Source organism: Sinocyclocheilus grahami, unplaced genomic scaffold (assembly GCF_001515645.1).
Source record: "Sinocyclocheilus grahami isolate Dianchi unplaced genomic scaffold, SAMN03320097.WGS_v1.1 scaffold692.1, whole genome shotgun sequence".
NCBI lineage: Eukaryota > Metazoa > Chordata > Actinopteri > Cypriniformes > Cyprinidae > Sinocyclocheilus > Sinocyclocheilus grahami.
This window is the reverse complement of record NW_015505871.1, coordinates 238,481-257,815: the sequence shown is the minus strand read 5'-3', so window position 1 is coordinate 257,815 and position 19,335 is coordinate 238,481. Positions and strand designations below refer to the sequence as shown.

General features: G+C 37.9%; 3 protein-coding genes and 1 long non-coding RNA gene across 5 annotated transcripts in view; 1 reads left to right on the top strand and 3 right to left on the bottom strand.

The window, feature by feature from the left end:
- The window catches only part of LOC107559597 (DNA polymerase beta), an 11,010-nt gene extending 9,544 nt beyond the window's left edge, over positions 1-1,466 (bottom strand). The window contains exons 1-3 of one of the 2 annotated variants that reach the window (XM_016243484.1): positions 1,243-1,466; positions 687-744; positions 507-579 (exon numbers count right to left, since the gene is read on the bottom strand). In XM_016243484.1, coding sequence (XP_016098970.1) covers positions 507-579; positions 687-744; positions 1,243-1,303 — 192 coding nt within the window. In that variant the 5' untranslated portion in view covers positions 1,304-1,466. The remainder of the gene's footprint in view (positions 1-506; positions 580-686; positions 745-1,242) is intronic. The other variant, XM_016243485.1, reaches the window with a different exon arrangement.
- A 900-nt stretch (positions 1,467-2,366) lies between these two features.
- On the bottom strand, positions 2,367-2,850 carry LOC107559582 (uncharacterized). The gene is made up of 2 exons (XR_001605638.1): positions 2,720-2,850; positions 2,367-2,652 (listed from the first exon to the last, which is right to left on the bottom strand). It is a non-coding gene; the product is annotated as an uncharacterized lncRNA (long non-coding RNA).
- Positions 2,851-5,039: 2,189 nt separating this feature from the next.
- LOC107559564 (voltage-dependent anion-selective channel protein 2-like) lies at positions 5,040-16,350 on the top strand. Its single transcript, XM_016243448.1, has 10 exons — positions 5,040-5,135; positions 5,222-5,294; positions 6,194-6,265; positions 6,466-6,593; positions 8,072-8,221; positions 10,603-10,655; positions 12,982-13,209; positions 14,037-14,187; positions 14,264-14,321; positions 15,664-16,350. The coding sequence occupies exons 2-10, from the start codon at positions 5,225-5,227 to the stop codon at positions 15,753-15,755; spliced, it is 1,002 nt and encodes a 333-aa protein (XP_016098934.1). The 5' UTR covers positions 5,040-5,135; positions 5,222-5,224; the 3' UTR covers positions 15,756-16,350.
- Positions 16,351-17,167: 817 nt separating this feature from the next.
- LOC107559563 (inhibitor of nuclear factor kappa-B kinase subunit beta-like) overlaps positions 17,168-19,335 on the bottom strand; it is a 2,326-nt gene continuing 158 nt past the window's right edge. Inside the window, exons 2-5 of the mRNA XM_016243447.1 lie at positions 19,245-19,329; positions 19,052-19,155; positions 18,863-18,962; positions 17,168-17,869 (exon numbers count right to left, since the gene is read on the bottom strand). Of these exons, the coding sequence (XP_016098933.1) occupies positions 17,822-17,869; positions 18,863-18,962; positions 19,052-19,155; positions 19,245-19,329 (337 nt within the window). The 3' untranslated portion in view covers positions 17,168-17,821. The remainder of the gene's footprint in view (positions 17,870-18,862; positions 18,963-19,051; positions 19,156-19,244; positions 19,330-19,335) is intronic.

Here is a 19,335-nt window from a genome sequence, read left to right as displayed (position 1 = left end):
GTGCGTGCGTGCGTGCGTGAGAGAGAGAGACAGGGTCACATCACAGTGGAGTCAGTACTTAACCGTGGCTTGTGTACTGCAAACACATACCAGCTTCATCACTGTGTCTGTCACGCGACTCTGTTCCCCTTTCGGGCTTGAACTGATGGTTAAACTAATGACATTTTTTACTGTCTTTACATTTCTTTTGAAAGCTGAAGCTGGTGATTATGGTAAGGGGCGTTACATTTCCGACGAGTGCTTGTGGTGTTCGGCCAATCACAATGCACTGGGTCAGCTGGCCAATCAGAGCAGACTGCGCTTGTCGGAAGGAGGGGCTTTGTAGAAAAGGAAGCGTTTGAGAGAGGCGGGGCATAGAGGACCTACAATAATGTACAGTATTTGAAAAATAATGTGTTTTTTGAACATTAAAGCATGTCAACATATTCTGATACACCAAATACACAAAATAATGATCTTTAAAAAAGCATCATATGACCCCTTTAATACTAGTAAAAACAAAGAATCTGTACCAGTTTCTTTGCTTCTGCCCCACTTTTGATCTTTTGAGGATATTTGGCGATCACAGACGCTGCTTTTCTGAAACAGAAAACACCAGACAGAGTATAAACATAAGTTACATATGTCATATGTCTAGTTATGATATGATATATTACATTATTAGACATTAGATAAGACTGTCTTACCTGTAAGCACTGTATTTATGGACGGCTCTGTTGACATTTCTCTCATAATTTGCCAATTCTGAAACGAGAAAGACCATTAAGACTAAACGTTTAGACATGCCTAGAAATATATTACTATAAAATGCTTTTCGACATTTATTAAATGAACAAAACAATCAGGAGAATTGGATCAAAGCTGGGCTACCAAACAAATAAGCTTGACATAAACACATTTAAACAGAAGTACAAATATATAGTAGGAAATAATTGTCAAATATTCGATGTTTTATTTATAAATTAAAAGTGAGTATAAACACTGCGTGCTTTTATTTTGTAGACGGAGCACTAATCTTGAAACTGCACTCTGATAGCATGCATTAAACTGCAAAAATCGGAGATCGTTGCTGTATTATTTCCAATTGTGTGTAAAGATAGGTCTAACATCCCACTAAAGTGAAGTTTCTTGTTTCAAAAAGACGTTTTGTCAGCAAAAGCGCTCTATTTCTATTCATTCGGCGTTTAAAGGTGCAGTTAGCTTAGCCGCATGCTAACCCGAGCTGCCATCAGCAAAACTCACCGATGAGAAAATCTGTGATTCCTTCGTTCAGAGTTTCCTGTGGCGCTTTTCTTTTACTCATAGTTGAGAGTTATTTAAAATATGGGTGGATAAATGTGTTTGTTTTCACGGTCTACCATTCAAGACCACAGCTGAGTACAGGACAAAGCCTTAGCATTAGCACTGTAGCCACGCAATATATGGCGGGGGCGGGGCTTGGAGGCCACGCCCATTACGCTTACGACCGACCAATCAGAGTCCTTCGTTTAATATTTACGAACACGCCCCGTCGCTGATAAATAAAGTCGCCACAAAAAGTACTTTTTGGAATATTTTGGGGTAATTTATGGGATTTCATTGGCATGATAAAACAAACACTGTGTATTTTTGAGTTTTTGTGGTTGGTGCAGATACTTGTGTAAAGGTGTAAAAGCGCCACTTTTTAGTACTGCAATACTCAAATTAATTTCAATGACACATCAAAACTATTCAATATAAAGATTTGCTAATATCATACAGCATTATGTTCAGCACCTTGCCATAGAAGACATTCAACAATTGTTACTGTACATGGCAGCAGAAATACTTTTGATAACAAAATCCAGAAGTAAATATTCCATAATTTACAGACAATTCTGAACTTTTAAACAAATCCACCAAATACTATGGAAACCCATATCTGCTACATAAGAAAAAAAAATCATACTTTGGTAAATCATAATTATGAATTATGAATTATGAGATAAAAGGTCATATTAATGAGATAGAGTCAAAACTGTCACATACTAAGCCATAATGGTGAAACAAAAGTAATTTATGAGATACATACATAATTATGAGATAGTTATGAGATAAAGTCAAAATTATTACACACTAAGTCATAATTTTGAGAATGGAACTTTTAACAAACAATCAAAATTTTAACAAAAATGTCTTCTATGTCATAATTAAAAAATATCTCACTTAATTATATACTTAGTGTGTCATAATTTTGATGTTTTTCTCATAATATTTGACTTTTCATCTCATAATTTTGACTTTTTTGATAATTATGGCTGTTTAATCTCATAATGATCTAACCAGAGCATATGATGAAATGATAGCAAAAATGAAATCAATGATTTCTGCCACTAATATGCGTCACATTTAGTCACAAATCTCTTTATAGTGTCAAGCGTTCAAATGTAGTGAACTCAGGAAACTAAAGAGCAGCTGCTGCTCTTAACAAATAACTAATAAATGCATAAATATAAAAGAAACCGCTTGATATGAGTGTGGTTTCTCAAGAGTCGACTTTATCCCGTGAGAAGATTTTGATGGCCTCCTCGACCTCTGAGAGCCGCTGGGCGAGTTGAGCGTGTCGAGAGCGAACGCTCATTGTGTCGGCTTTGACGGGGAGAGACTGCAGCTCACTGACCAGAGGCCTGTGAGCTACAGACACACACAAATCAATCAGTCCTCTCATCAATAATCAACTAAACATGAAGCTGTTCGTGACTGTCTTCGAGGGACTGCAGGGTCTCCTGTTTCTCTCTTTCAGACATCTGAGTGTGTCCAGCAGGAACGGACGGATCAGGAGTGTTTCTCCTCCTCTTCTCCTCCTCTTTCTTCCACTGCAACTTCCTCTGCTCCAGACTGATGAACCAAATGAGAGACGGTCAATGTTTAATCCAAAATTATGCAATGATGCAAAGGCCCTTTGTAGCGAATCCATGTGTTTTCATAAGAAAAATATCCATATTTCGAACATAATAAACACTTTTCTCTCACTTCCGTTATCTTTCATATACGCGGAAGGCGTATGAAGTATGCGCAGCGCGTGCGCCTCTGAGATATGCTAGTCTCGCAAGTTTGTTAACAGGAGCAAAGGAAGCAAAGTTTCCTTAATTTAGCAAAGGAAAACCAGTCTCCTCTTGGCTTATATCGAAATCCTCCGACATTTTCTTTGCAAATCTTCGGTTTGTACTTCTAATTCGTGACCGGCGTTTTGTTTTGTTGTCTCTCCGCATTCGTCACTAATCACGCAACGCCGACGTCTTACGTCATCCGCCGGCTCGTTTTCCGCATATAACAGTTGGCAGAAGTGAGAGAAAACTGTTTATTACATTTGAAATATGGATATTTTTCTTACAAAAACGCATGGATTCGCTACAGGAGGCCTTTATTCACCCCCCGGAGCCGTGTGTGGCACGTTTTATTATGAATGCGTGCTTTATTTGACAACTTTTGGACTGTAGCACTGCAACACCCACTGACTGCAATGATAGAGCTTGGAATAGCCAGGACAATTCTTAATATAACTCCGACTGGATTCGTAAGAAAGAAGAAAGTCATATACACCTAGGATGCTTCGAGGATGAGTAAAACACAGCCTAATTTTCATTTTTGGGTGAACTAACCCTTTAAAATCAAACTTGTTTCATAATGCACAAAAGGTACTCTGCAAATGGGGTTAATATAACTTAATATTTTAAAAGTTAAAATAATTACTATGTTTTATTTATGAGTACATATATTTCCATTTTATTATTTATATTATAATTAATTTATATATTAATTATTTTCATTTTCTTTAATTTAATATTTATAAAAGTTAATATAATTATAATATTTTATAGTATATATCTATATGTTTTATATTCAGACCAAAACGCTCTTAACATTCAGCGTTAATATAATTTAAGATTTTAAAAGTTAATATAATTATTATGTTTTACTTATAATTATACTAATTTCTCTTTTATTATTAATTATATTAGACATGTATATATTAAATGTTTTACATTCTGGCCAGAATGCTTTTAATATCAGTCTAATGATGAGGTCAACAGGTAATTATCATAAAATAAACACGCATTCATTTACATCAGCTTTTAGCAAGCAGGACTAATATAAGCTTCACCATGGCAACAACGCCTTAAAGAGACAGCAGCGGTGCAACCTTATGGATCACACATAATCACCACTGATCTATACATGACTGAAGTTCTCTATTATAGATCAGTGATAATCACTCATTTATATAATATAGCTTCATTATATATATACAGTGGGTACGGAAAGTATTCAGACCCCTTACATTTTTCACTCTTTGTTATATTGCAGCCATTTGCTAAAATCATTTAAGTTAATTTTTTTCCTCATTAATGTACACACAGCACCCGCCAGAAATATAACTTTTTTATTTTAAAAACAAACAAGCAAGCCCTGTCCAGATTTTAAATGTAACGCAAAAGTAACGTAACGCATTACTTTCCATAAAAAGTAACTAAGTAACGAAATTACTTACTTTGTAACGCAATAATGCATTACTTTTAAAAGTAACTTTCCCCAACACTGAGCTGCATATTACAATAAATACGCTAACCATATTATTTAGTAGTATCACTGGGGTACATAAGTAAACAGTATACTATATAGAATTTTGATTTTGTATATAAATGTTTATTGTAGCAATTGTATTTGTTGTTAAATGTTTTGTCATGACATAAAAAACTATATGTATATATATTAAAATAGACAAGTGTGCATGTGAGTGTGTATTAAAAGCATGCATTTATAATATATATATATACGCACAGTAAATACAATTATTAGTAGTAGGATTGGAATTACTATAACTGAAATTAATATGTGTCTTTATATATTCAATGTGGACATTTATAAAATCATTGCAGTCTTCATTCTTTTAGAGGTTTGCACAAATCTGGGTGAATAATAACGTGGTTTTTCAGGAGAAGTAAAGTTAAATATCATATACATTTACATAACCGAGGAGGAAAAATAGGCTGCGCATGCGCGGTTCGCGTCCGTTAGAAAAAGGCTGCAGATTGCGCATGCGCGGTTGGCGACGCGTCTGTTCCCCTTCAGTCTGTCCTTTCGCGCTGCACTGAAACATCGACACGGCAAACACGGTAGGCTTTTACTGATTTATCCTCAAAGCATTCTGCACCGCGACATTACTCAATACGCCACAAATACACAAGCTAATAATTCAAAGATCATGTCTGAGAAAGGACAGACGCAGAAAGGAAGCAGTGAGAGCTGCCATCACTGCAAGCCAAAGACATGCGGTGAGTGACGGACAGAGAGAAGACGGACCAACAACAACCTCACACAGACAAGACAGATCAATAGATAGATAGACAGACAGACAGATAGATAGACAGACATTCAGACAGACAGATAGATAGATAGATAGACAGACAGATCAATAGATAGACAGACAGATAGACAGACAAACAGATAGATAGATAGATAGACAGACAGACAGATCAATAGATAGATAGACAGATCAATAGATAGACAGACAAACAGATAGATAGATAGATAGACAGACAGACAGATCGATAGATAGATAGGCAGATTAAACATGGTAATTTTCACGTTACATATGAACCACATCCTCGCAAGAATTACATCTGTAATGCGTAACGAAACATTCAATCCTTTAATTTCAGGATAATTATGTAATTATTCAGCTCAAATAAAAAAAAATGAACATAACACAAGCTGTGCAGTTTGGCTTTAAACCCTCTGGTACACGAGCACCAAGCACTTCAGTCCTTATGCATCACTATAAATCTGATTGTCTGTGGTAATGAACTATATACTGTAGAACTAGTACTGAACCCAGAACTTTCCTTTAAAGAGCCCTGTGTGTGTGTGTGTAGCAACAGGCTGATAGTTGTTACGCTGCAGTGTGAGTGTGTGTAATAATGAGCTGTTATCATGCTTCTGGCTGCAGCGCTGCAGATGATCAGAGCAAACGCTGCACAGCTCCTGTAGCTTGCTGCCTTTAGCTGTCAGCTGTTCTTCCAGCCGTCTGTAAGACACTGGTCTGTCAGGAGGCGTGCGCTGCTGGTATTTGTAGACTGTTATAAACATGTTGCGCAACTTAACGTGCACAATGTCACACGACCGATGAGCTTCAAGCGTCTCTAAAGTGTCTCCTTGTCTCTTTTTTGTCCAGCAAACATGGCCGCCCCCCCTGCGTACGCTGACCTCGGCAAATCTGCCAAAGATATCTTCAGCAAAGGATATGGTGAGTGACTTTACAGAGCCACATAACTGTTAAATGTGTCACAAACATGAACTGTTCAGTGTCATTTCAGTCAGATTTCTGTAACGTGATACTGACACAAGAGAATCAATACTGACCTTCTGATAGATGGATTATGGGTTCAGGTCAAATGTTAAATGACAGAAAAGAGTTCTAGAAGAAAAAGGCATTGTGTTATGCAGGTACACAGTGTGCTGTGGTTGATGGTGTGTGTTTGATTGTGATCTCTGACCCCAGATCATGTCTGAGAAAGGACAGACGCAGAAAGGAAGCAGTGAGAGCTGCCATCACTGCAAGCCAAAGACATGCGGTGAGTGACGGACAGAGAGAAGACGTACCAACAACAACCTTACACAGACAGACAGACAGACAGATCAATAGATAGATAGACAGACAGACAGACAGATAGATAGATAGATAGACAAACAGATCAATAGATAGATAGACAGACAGACAGATCAATAGATAGACAGACAAACAGATAGATAGATAGATAGATAGATAGATAGACAGATCAATAGATAGACAGACAGATAGACAGACAAACAGATAGATAGATAGACAGATCAATAGATAGATAGATAGATAGGCAGATTAAACATGGTAATTTTCACGTTACATATGAACCACATCCTCGCAAGAATTACATCTGTAATGCGTAACGAAACATTCAATCCTTTAATTTCAGGATAATTATGTAATTTTCCAGCTCAAATAAAAAAAAATGAACATAACACAAGCTGTGCAGTTTGGCTTTAAACCCTCTGGTACACGAGCACCAAGCACTTCAGTCCTTATGCATCACTATAAATCTGATTGTCTGTGGTAATGAACAATATACTGTAGAACTAGTACTGAACCCAGAACTTTCCTTTAAAGAACCCTGTGTGTGTGTGTGTAGCAACAGGCTGATAGTTGTTACGCTGCAGTGTGAGTGTGTAATAATGAGCTGTTATCATGCTTCTGGCTGCAGCGCTGCAGATGATCAGAGCAAACGCTGCACAGCTCTTGTAGCTTGCTGCCTTTAGCTGTCAGCTGTTCTTCCAGCCGTCTGTAAGACACTGGTCTGTCAGGAGGCGTGCGCTGCTGGTATTTGTAGACTGTTATAAACATGTTGCGCAACTTAACGTGCACAATGTCACACGACCGATGAGCTTCAAGGGTCTCTAAAGTGTCTTCTTGTCTCTTTTTTGTCCAGCAAACATGGCCGCCCCCCCTGCGTACGCTGACCTCGGCAAATCTGCCAAAGATATCTTCAGCAAAGGATATGGTGAGTGACTTTACAGAGCCACATAACTGTTAAATGTGTCACAAACATGAACTGTTCAGTGTCATTTCAGTCAGATTTCTGTAACGTGATACTGACACAAGAGAATCAATACTGACCTTCTGATAGATGGATTATGGGTTCAGATCAAATGTTAAATGACAGGAAAGAGTTCTAGAAGAAAAAGGCCTTCGTTTTCCTTCCCAGAGCCTCATGGGAGTCATAACGCTCGCTGGAAGCATGGACATTCACACACATTCAGATAATCTGGGAGTGATTAAGACAGTCTTGATACTGCAGTTTGTAGAATTAGGTCAAATACTGATGTATATGCATTTGAGCTTATAGATCCGACTGTATGTGCTGCTTGAAGTTAAATGCATTGTTCAAAATCAGTCATTATATGACCGATCCCATCCTGGTGTGATGCATCTGTAGGGTTATTATACTCATCTAAAACAATAAAATAAAACTAAAACGACTTTAACTGAAATAAATAAAACAAAAATTGTTCTCAGGAGTTCTCCTCCGGCGGCTCCAGTAACACAGACACCGGAAAGGCGGCTGGAAACCTGGAGACCAAGTACAAAGTGAAGGATCTGGGCTTGACTTTGAACCAGAAGTGGAACACAGATAATGTTCTGACCACTGAAGTGACTCTGGAAGATCAGGTGAGTCCAGGTCGCCAATCCTAACGTTATGCCTAAAGTGTTTAAATGGTTAAATAATAGGGATGGGACAATATATCGATATATCGTTGTCCTTCTCCATGCGATACGAGAATCGATATCTGGCGCCAAATATCGATATTTTACTACAATACAATACTACAATATATTACAACAATAAGGCGCTCTATATAGATTTCCCTGCTCCCAGCATCTAAAAAATGCGTGGAAATCACGGCCGCGCCATTTCCACCTTATTTCCAAAGCGCTCTGAGCAACCATGAACCGCGTTCTCTATGAAGATGGGGAAGTATGAGGAACCGAAGGATAAACAGATTTCCAGCCACTGTATTAGCTCTACTGCTATATATATGTTTATGGAGAACAGCTATCAGCGTGGACTGTAGGCATAGATCACATTATCATTGCAGAGCGCATATTGAGTCCGTGAGTAGCCTGACCTCTCCGCTCGCATCGCAGGTGGATTTACCTCACTAAATGAGTGAGAGAGAGCGGCGCCGGCCTGTCCAGTTTTATGTCAACAAAACTGGATTCTCTCCCTCTCTCTCAGATATTGCAAGTGGGCAAATTATAATTGCAAATTATGCAGTAGGCAGTGGGCACCGACCGGCAGAAACATAAATCTGCACCTATGGCATGGAAGACGAAACAAAACCTCGTCAGAGCCGTAATGTGGCGCAGAAGTGTGCTGTGTGTGTGCTTGCCACATGTCTACATTTAAAATAACGAACCTGAGCGAGCAAAAGAGGCGATGTGAATGGCTATTTTTTCCACTGCATGTCACGTGTGCGGGGCTCCATTTTTATGATTAGAGGAGAGGAGAGGAAAGGTTGAGAAAGCACTCCAGGTAAATTTTGAAATGTACCGGGTTTATATATAGGCTATATATAAAGTTGATAAGCAGTTAAATGTGTTGGTTTACTCACAAAGAAAAGTGTAAGCTTTTAGTGAGTCCAAGAATGTTGACACCGGAAAGGCGGCTGGAAACCTGGAGACCAAGTACAAAGTGAAGGATCTGGGCTTGACTTTGAACCAGAAGTGGAACACAGATAATGTTCTGACCACTGAAGTGACTCTGGAAGATCAGGTGAGTCCAGGTCGCCAAACCTAACGTTATGCCTAAAGCTTTTAAATGGTTAAATAATAGGGGTGGGACAATATATCAATATGTCGATATATCGTTGTCCTTCCCATGCGATACGAGAATCGATATCTGGTGCCAAATATCGATATTTTACTACAATACAATACTACAATATATTACAACAATAAGGCGCTCTATATAGATTTCCCTGCTCCCAGCATCTAAAAAATGTGTAGAAATCACAGCCGTGCCATTTCCACCTTCTTTCCAAAGCGCTCGGAGCAACCATGAACCGCGTTCTCTATGAAGATGGGGAAGTATGAGGAACCGAAGATTTCCAGCCACTGTATTAGCTCTACTGCTATATATATGTTTATGGAGATGAGAACTAAAAAATTGCCCCGGAACAGCTATCAGCATGGACTGTAGGCATAGATCACGTTATCATTGCAGAGCGCATATTGAGTCCGTGAGTAGCCTGACCTCTCCGCTCGGATCACAGGTGGATTTACCTCACTAAATGAGTGAGAGAGAGCGGCGCCGGCACGTCCGGTTTTATGTCAACAAAACTGGATTCTCTCCCTCTCTCTCAGATATTGCAAGTGCGCTTTATGCAGTAGGCAGTGGGCACCGACCGGCAGAAACATAAATCTGCACCTATGGCATGGACGACGAAACAAAACCTTGTCAGAGCCGTAATTCGGCGCAGAAGTGTGCAGTGTGTGTGCTTGCCGCGCATCTACATTTAAAATAACGAACCTGAGCGAGCAAAAGAGGCGATGTGAATGGCTATTTTTTCCCCTGCATGTCATGTGTGCGGGGCTCCGTTTTTATGATGAGAGGTTGAGAAAGCACTCCAGGTAAATTTTGAAATGTACCGGGTTTATATATAGGCTATATATAAAGTTGATAAGCAGTTAAATGTGTTGGTTTACACAAAGAAAAGTGTAAGATTTTAGTGAGTCCAAGAATAAAATGATTAATTTCCTTAGCATGTTAAATTTGATTTACAGAACATTTGTGCTGTTTTCTAACAGTTTGGACTTGAATAAAGAGAGAAAACTTGCACTTAACTTGTTCACAGGCATTTTGTTTTCATAGTTAGACAGATATCGTGATGCATCATTATAGAATTGTCTCGCAATATATCGATTATCGCAGAATCGTAGTATCGTGGTATTATCGTGAGCCATGTATCGTGATTCGTATCATATCGTGAGGTACCCTGCGATTCCCACCCCTATTAAATAATGCACTGTTTTGTCTTGTTTCTGTGTAGCTGGCCAAAGGTCTGAAGCTGGGACTGGACACTTCATTTGTGCCCAACACTGGGTATGTGAACACTTTAATTGGACAAAAGATTAAGTTTTATTATTAAAAAGTCACTATAATAAAAAAGTAACTTTTTTGGATTTTGCATTTTGAATTGTGAATTGTCGCCATGTTTTGATGTATTGAATATTAAATTAAGATCATGAACATGGATGATATTATTCTTTATTTAAAAAATTATATTTAAAAATAAAATATATTAATAAAAATAAAACAATACAACTCTTAATAAAATTAAAAACTAATAAAATAAAGGTCTTAATAAAAAATAAGTAACTTTTTTTTAAAATAAAAGTTATATTTTGTTGATTTGGATGATGTATTTTGAAATGTGACTTGTCGCCATGTTTTGCTGTATTTGTCAGGATTCTGGACTTGTTTGTGTCGTGTTTTGCCCGTTTCTGGTCCTGTGTTTCCTTTTTTTGGTCCTTCCTGTTTCCATTAGGTTCCCTCATTAGTTCATCATTTGTTTCCAGCTGTGTTTAGTTAATTATCCTCATTTCCCTGTGTACTCAAGTCCTAGTCTGTTCCGTTTGTGTTTGTCAGGTCTACTCGTTCTCTACGTGTGTTGGCTTTAGCTCCTATTGTGGATTATCTCCTGAGTTTCCTTTATTAAAGACCGTTCTCGTTTACTCGTGCCTCCTGTGCTTCCTCAACAGCGTAATGTGACAGTATTGAATATTAAATTAGGATAAAGAATATGAATGATATTATTTTTAGTTAATGAAAAATATACAATAAAAATAAATAAAGATATATTAATAAAATAAAAAAACAATAATTATCTTAATAAAATTAAAGATTTTAATAATATAAAATAAAAGTCTTAAAGGTGCCATAGAATGGAAAACTGTGTTTACCTTGGCATAGCTGAATAATAACAGTTCTGTACATGGAAATGACATACACCATTGTTTCCTCCTCCTTATGTAAATCTCGTGCATGCAAAAGACCTATGAAAAATAGGCGAATCAGAACATAACACCGACTGTGACGTTACAGTCGGGAACACTAATGGTGCGTTCAAGTCATGTCGGATAGATCATATTTACGAGTTGAACACACATGAATGCCACCACAAAGTCGTTATTACGAGTGGGAAACTCTTTTTCTTTAAGCCCCGAGTTTCCGAGTTGGGGGCATGTCAATGAGAAACATGGCGGAATCGATGGATGCAACGTCTGTAGTTGACGGTAAATTTTTGTTTAAATTGATAGTTTAGTTGTCCTATAAAGATTGCCAAAGTAAAACATAAATCACAATACTTATAGGTATTAAGCGGTGACATTGTCAGGCTTTTTATTTACAAAAAATACGCTTTTTGAATGTGGCAGGATTGTAATATAACAATTAATAAGTTTTTATGCGATACGGATTAAAGTGGCTTCATAAATTACTTTTTAAAAATATTAATTCTTTAATTAAATCGAATTCTTTGCTCTTCATTTTCTATAAGCAGAGTTAACAGACCCTGTTGTATTTTCTTGTAATTTATTAAAAGAAGGTACACCGCCATCTTATGCCGACTAAACTGACTTGAACGCACCTGACGTCGTAATTACGACTTGTCAACTCCTAGTACGAACGTCCCAGGAGGACTTGAACGCAGCATAATAGTTACGCCCCCAACATTTGCATATACCAGCCCATGTTCTAAGTTCTAAGTTCTGCAGGTATTGTGAAGAAACAAGCGAGGATAATAGCGAAAATGGCAGATCATGGAAATAAATGTTATGTTCCAGGCTGTGCAGGGGATGTGATGTGCAGGGATGGGTTGGTGTCTGTATTCAGAGAGGCACGGAAAACAAATAACACGCGTTCTAATAAAATAATGCGAGCCACTAAAGGGACATGTTAGCTGCTTGCTAGCGGTAGCCTGTTACATTACAGTACATAAGATTTCACTTACCACATAAACAGAGTAAGGAGAGATGACTGAGGACGATTTACAGATCCTGAGCACCACTGAAAAGCATCTGATCTTGTAAAATGTGTGGTACTGCCGCTGTAGTTTACACAGATCACATGTGATCGCAAATTTCGAAAGTGAAAGTAAAACGCGATCGTGCATTCAATGGTGTTTCAATGCCCCGCATATTAATAGCGGCTCCCTGATGCCCGCATTTTATATACAGTATAATTACCCAACGATATAACTGTGAGAGACATTATTGAAATATATATTTTCCCTGTGTTTCCTTCCTGCTGTGTGAGCTACTGAAATGAGCCGCACTGAGAAACAGCCAATCAAATTCTGTCATTTTCTATTGTCAGTTCCACCTATTCAGTAACTGCACTGTCATCCTCTCTCTGCTATCTTCTTCAGGAAGAAGAGCGGTAAGCTGAAGACGGGCTATAAGCGTGATTACATGAATGTGGGCTGTGATATAGATTTCGACCTGGCTGGACCGACGATTCACGCCGCAGCCGTTCTGGGTTATGAGGGCTGGCTGGCTGGGTATCAGATGGCCTTCGACACGGCCAAGTCCAAACTGGCCCAGAACAACTTCGCTTTGGGCTACAAGGCAGGAGACTTCCAGCTACACACCAATGTGTGAGGAAACACTTGAGCAACATTCACATTAAAAGTGTTTTCATTTCAGTTAACATTTCAAGTATTAATTTTTTTATGGTTTTAGTTAACGATAATAATGCTGGCTCATAGTGCTAATGAGATGTGATTAACAGTATGTACACTACCAGTCCAAAGTTTTTGAACAGTAAGATTGTTAATGTTTTTTTTAAAGAAGTCTCTTCTGCTCACCAAGCCTGCATTTATTTGATTCAAAGTACAGTCAAATTCTGAAATATCTAGTCAAAATAACTGTTTTCTATGTGAATATATTTTAAAATGTAATTTATTCCTGTGATTTCAAAGCTGAATTTTTAGCATCATTACTGCAGTCACGTGATCCTTCAGAAATCATTCTAATATTCTTATTTGCTGCTCAAAAACATTATTATTATGATGTTGAAAACGGCGGAGTAGAATTTTTTCAGGTTTCTTTGATGAATAGAAAGTTCAGAAGAGCAGCATTTATCTGAAATAGAAATCTTTTGTAACATTATAAATGTCTTTATCATCACTTTTGATCAATTTAAAGCATCCTTGCTAAATAAAAGCATTAATATCTATCCCCCCCCTACTCAAACACACCTGAGCATGCTAATCAATGTCTTCAGGATCATTAGAAAATCACAGGTAGGTGACTTTGATCATGGTTGGAGCTAAACCCTCCAGGGCAAGATTTGAGGAACGATCAAATAAATGCAGGCTTGGTGAGCAGAAGAGACTTCTTTAAAAACATAAAAAATCTAACTGTTCAGAAGCTTTTGACTGCTAGTGTAGTGTTCTGAAGTTAATGGTGTTGTTTGCTGCAGTAATGATGGCACAGAGTTCGGCGGCTCCATCTATCAGAAGGTGAACGGTCAGTTGGAGACGGCGGTCAATCTGGCCTGGACCGCAGGCAGTAACAACACACGCTTTGGCATCGCTGCTAAATACCAGCTAGATAAAGACTCCTCCATCTCTGTGAGCACAAACCATAATCCTATAACAGCTGACCAGTGTCACTGACTGTAGATGATAACCCTGTGTCTCTGTTCAGGCCAAAGTCAACAACGCTAGTCTGGTTGGAGTAGGATACACACAGAGCCTCCGGCCAGGTGAGCAAACACCTTCATGTCATTACTCCTCTCGTTAAAGGATGAATGTCTGAATATTAAAGTTTGTTGGCTTGAAAAGCTTGGAAGTTTGAAGATTTTACTCAAAGCCAGTAAAATTGTATTAACATGTTCTAACACGTTGATAAAAAGCAAGTTGTAAACATGATTTAGCATGTTGCTAGAATGATCTAGCACATTGTTTGCATATTTTAGCACATTGCTAACATGTTGCAAGCATGTTGCTAACATGTTTGAGCATGTTTCTAACATTTTCAGCATGTTTTTACCTGTTTTAGCATGTTGCTAACCTGCTTTATCATGTTGCTAGCATGTTTTAACATGTCGATAACCTGTTTTAGCATATTGTTAAAACAACACGATAGCATGTTAGTATGTTGCTAGCATGTTTTAACATGTCACTAACCTGTTTTAGCATGTTAGCAATATTTAACATGTTGTTAGCATGTTGCTTAGTATGTTTTAGCATGTTGCTAGCAATATTTAACACGTTTGCTAACACGTTGAACATGTTGTTAACCTGTTTTAGCATGTTAGTAACATTTTACACGTTGATAGCATGTTGTTAGTATGTTTTAACATATTCCTAGAATGTTTTAACGTGTTGCTAGCATGTTTTAACATGTCGATAACCTGTTTTAGCATTTTGCTAACTTGTTTTAGCGTATTGTTAACAAAACTTTACACGATAGCATGTTAGTATGTTGCTAGTATGTTTTAGCACGTTGCTAGCATTTTTTAACATGCCACTAACCTATTTTAACATTTGTTGCTAGCATGTTTTTAACATGTTGTTATCAATATTTAACATGTTGATAGCATGTTAGCATGTTCCTTAGTATGTTTTAACATGTTGCTAGCATGTTTTAGCATTTTATTAACATTTTACACATTGCTAGCATGTTGTTAGTATGTTTTAACATATTCCTAGTATGTTTAGCGTGTTGCTAACAATATTTAACACATTGCTAGCATGTTTTAACGTGCCCCTCACCTGTTTTAACATGTTGCTAGTATCTTTTAGCATGTATAGCATGTTATGCTAGGGTATCTGGAAACCTTTGTTAGTGATAGACAGCTCAAATCTTCTGTGTTATTCTCTTACTCTGCATGTGATACAAAGGTTTTGACCCGCTCACTGAAAGCTTGTGGGATTTTTCATGGTTTTGATCGTCTGGTTCATGAAAGCCGAACAGTCTGAAGGTCTGAGTCGAGTCTGGTGGCTGTAGCTGGAACACTCTAGGAGGAGAAGGATTTCAGTATGTCGTGTCAAGCCAACATAAGAAGTACTAGTGAAGCATAATAAATGCTGTATCTTCCGCAGGTGTGAAACTCACTCTGTCCGCTCTGATCGACGCTAAGAACTTCAACGCCGGAGGACATAAGGTGGGCATGGGCTTCGAGCTGGAGGTGTAACCACACAGAGACGCACTGATGGGAAGTAAAGAAACACAGGGAGCTGACGGCACGACTTCAGCCCCTGCAGAAACACACGTCACCCTTTCCCCCCGTAATTCCTCCTAAACTAATCTGGCCTTAAAACCCCTGTAGAACCAATAAGAACCAGGATCAGTGATTCCTGGCCACACCAATCCTCCATCACCAGCTCACTATTAGACAACAGCTTCCTCTTGGTCAACATATCATAGCGCTTTTAATGTTACACACGTGGCACCATATCATTTCTTTTTTTAACTAGATAAATACTGAGTTTCTGGTTTCTGAGCAGTCACAGAGGATCTGATGTGTACGTTGTGCTTTTAGTTCATGGGTTTAATGATAAATCAGAAACGCATCTCTAAATGTCAAGCCCCTCACTTTTGCCCACATTGCCAAATGCACAATGTTTTATCACAGGTTTGTTGTCTGTGTTTGTGGGCTGGAATTATTAGAGGACGGTCCATGAGTTTTTTTGTTTTTATCCCCATAAAAAAAGTGATTTATGTTGAAAGCAGAGGACTAGAAGGAGAACTGATGTTGTGGAACTCAATAAAGAGGAATGTTGACTGAATAAAACCTCGTTTCATTTGCTTTTTAGAAAGCAAACACTGTTCATGTAGTAAAAAATTCTAATGTTTCAACATTAAATGAAATTACACTAGAAAAAAAAAACGTAAGCAAAATACCTAATCTTTTTTATTTTTGTTTTTTGTGTATAAAAACCCTGTACACCAGTGTTATTAGAGTTAACTAAAACCTTTAAAAAAAATTAAAAAAAACATTAACAAAAACTGGAAGGGGGAAAAATTTATAAAAAATATACATATATAAAAAAAAAAAGACAAAAACACCAAAAATTACAAAAAAAAATTATCTGCCTATTTTCATAACTTTAGATATATTTCAGAAGTTTAAGTACTAAAATGTTTACATTTAATTAAATTGCACTAGAAAACATGTACAGACAAAATACTTGTATAAAACGTTTTATTTTATTAATTTTTTTGTGTGTAGAAAAAACCCTGTACACCGGTGCTATTATAGTTAACTAAAACATGAAATAACACGCGCTAAAGAGACTAAAACTGAAAAAAAAGAATAGAAAATATACCTATTAAAAATGACAAAGTAAAATTAACATGAAAACAAAATATAAATTAAAAACTAATTCAAAATATTCATAAAAACTATATCTCAGTGATACTAAAAGTGATGCACTGCTGTACGTTTCTCGGCATATAAAAATAATTTTCATAACTTTAGATATATTTAAGAAGTTTAAGCACTAAAAAGCTAATTTATTTGACATTTAATGAAATTGCACTAGAAAACATGAACACAAAATACTTGGATACATTTGATTTATTTTTATTTAAAATGTTTGTGGGTAAAAAAACCTTTTCGGTGTACCAATTTTTTTCTCAGCATATAAACATAATTTCCCTTAATGAAACTGTACTTTACATAAGTTCACATGCTCATGTGTGTGTGATCTAGAAAGGTTTCCTTTTTGTCATGAAATCTTCATAGCATCATTAAGGATGAAATGTCCACATTTATACACTGACACCTACTGAGTGATCAGACACTTGGTCTGTCTAGTCACAGTGAGGTAATAAGGAATTAGGATGGATTTATATTTTAATTTATTCAATAAGCAGATGCTTTTATTCAGAGTGACTTACAAATGAGGTATAGCACAAGCTATTTGTCATGGAGCCAACAACATTTATACTACACTATTACATGTGCACAAAATGTGAATTTGCATAGAAAACATCAGAAAGGCTGGAAAACGGTCAAGTATTCTGATGCAAGAATCCTTAACATTAACATAAATGATTAAAAAACTATATTTAAGGGTTTATAACCTCTTAAAAGTAAGAAATGCATTGAGTAAATGACTGGAGTGTGATTTCTCAGGAATGAATTGTCAGCACACACTGCCTGCAGTATCGTGTTTCTGCCAGCTGGTGGCAGAACAGCGTAATGTTTGTTCCCTTTTTGACAAACACTCACTGGTAACCTGTGTATCCTCAGGATCAAGCCAAATCCTGCCCCCCGTTCAACCACTTCCACTCTCTCAGTATCTGAAAGAGAAAGAGATCAATGTCAGTGATGAATATAATCTCTGATCTGTGCGTTTTATGGACGTTTCCTGTGGCTGGATTCAGGAAACATTCTTAAAGGAACAGTTCACTCAAAAAAATTTGTTGAGAATGTCCCCACCCTCAGGTCATCCAAGATTAGGATGAGCTTGTTTCTTCATCAGATTTGTAGAAATGTAGCATTGCATCAGTGTCTCAGCAATGGATGCTCTGCAGTGAATGGGTGCCGTCAGAATGAGAGTCCAAACAGCTGATAAAAACATCACAATAATCCACAAGTAATCCACCCCACTCCAGTCCATCAGTTAACATCTGGAGAAGCCAAAAGCTGCGTGTTTGTAAGAAACAAATCCATCATTAAGACATTTTTAACTTCAAACCGTTGCTTCTGACTAAAATATAAGTCCATAATCCATAATAACGCTTCCTCCAGTGAAAAAGTCATCTCATCTGAATCAGGAGAGAAATCTGCACAGATTAAGCAGCGTTTACAAGAGAAAACTGTTCTGAACAGACGAAACAAATATGTAGGTGGATTCTGTTGTGAGAGGACAACAGGAGATGGACTTTTTCACTGGAGGAAGCGTTATTATGGATTATGGACTTATATTTTAGTCAGAAGCAACGGTTTGAAGTTAAAAATGTCTTAATGATGGATTTGTTTCTTACAGACAGGCAGCTTTTGTCTTCTCCAGATGTGAACTGATGGACTGGAGTGGTGTGGATTATTGTGATGTTTTTATCAGCTGTTTGGACTCTCATTCTGACGGCACCCATTCTCTGCAGAGCATCCATTGCTGAGCAAGTGATAGAATGCTACATTTCTCCAAATCTGATGAAGAAACAAGCTCATCCTAATCTTGGATGGCCTGAGAGTGAGCACATTTTTTAGCAAATTTCATTTTTGCTGAATTTGAAATTCAGTAACAACTCTACAAATACGAGTCAAATAGCTATATTTCTCAAATGAGTTACCTGCATGCTGGTCTCTGTTTCCTCAATGGTGTCTTGCACTAAACTCTGCAGGCGGCTCTCAAACATCTTGCTCTCCTCAATCACAAGCAGAGACTCGTCTCTGAACACACACACACACAAGAGAGCAACACTCATGATGGAAACATGCAAATGCATGCAAAGTGTCTCATGCACTGAAGCTGGACTCACGCCTGCGGTACGTCGGACGGTCTGTGGGACATCAGCGGGTGTGCAGGGGCCGGCGGGGTTCGTCCTCCGTCTGGACTGCCGCTCACTGGACTACGAACTTTACTCTAAAACACACACACGCTCAAGTCAAGCACACGGCATCGTGCATGTGCGCACATGCATACTGTAGAAGGAGTATGAATAGTATGCATACACAGGCCACTTTGAGCAGGTTCCACAGCTCCTTCTGTCTCTTCTCTTGCAGGTGCTGCAGCTGTTTCTCGCTGCGGGCCATCGCACTCACC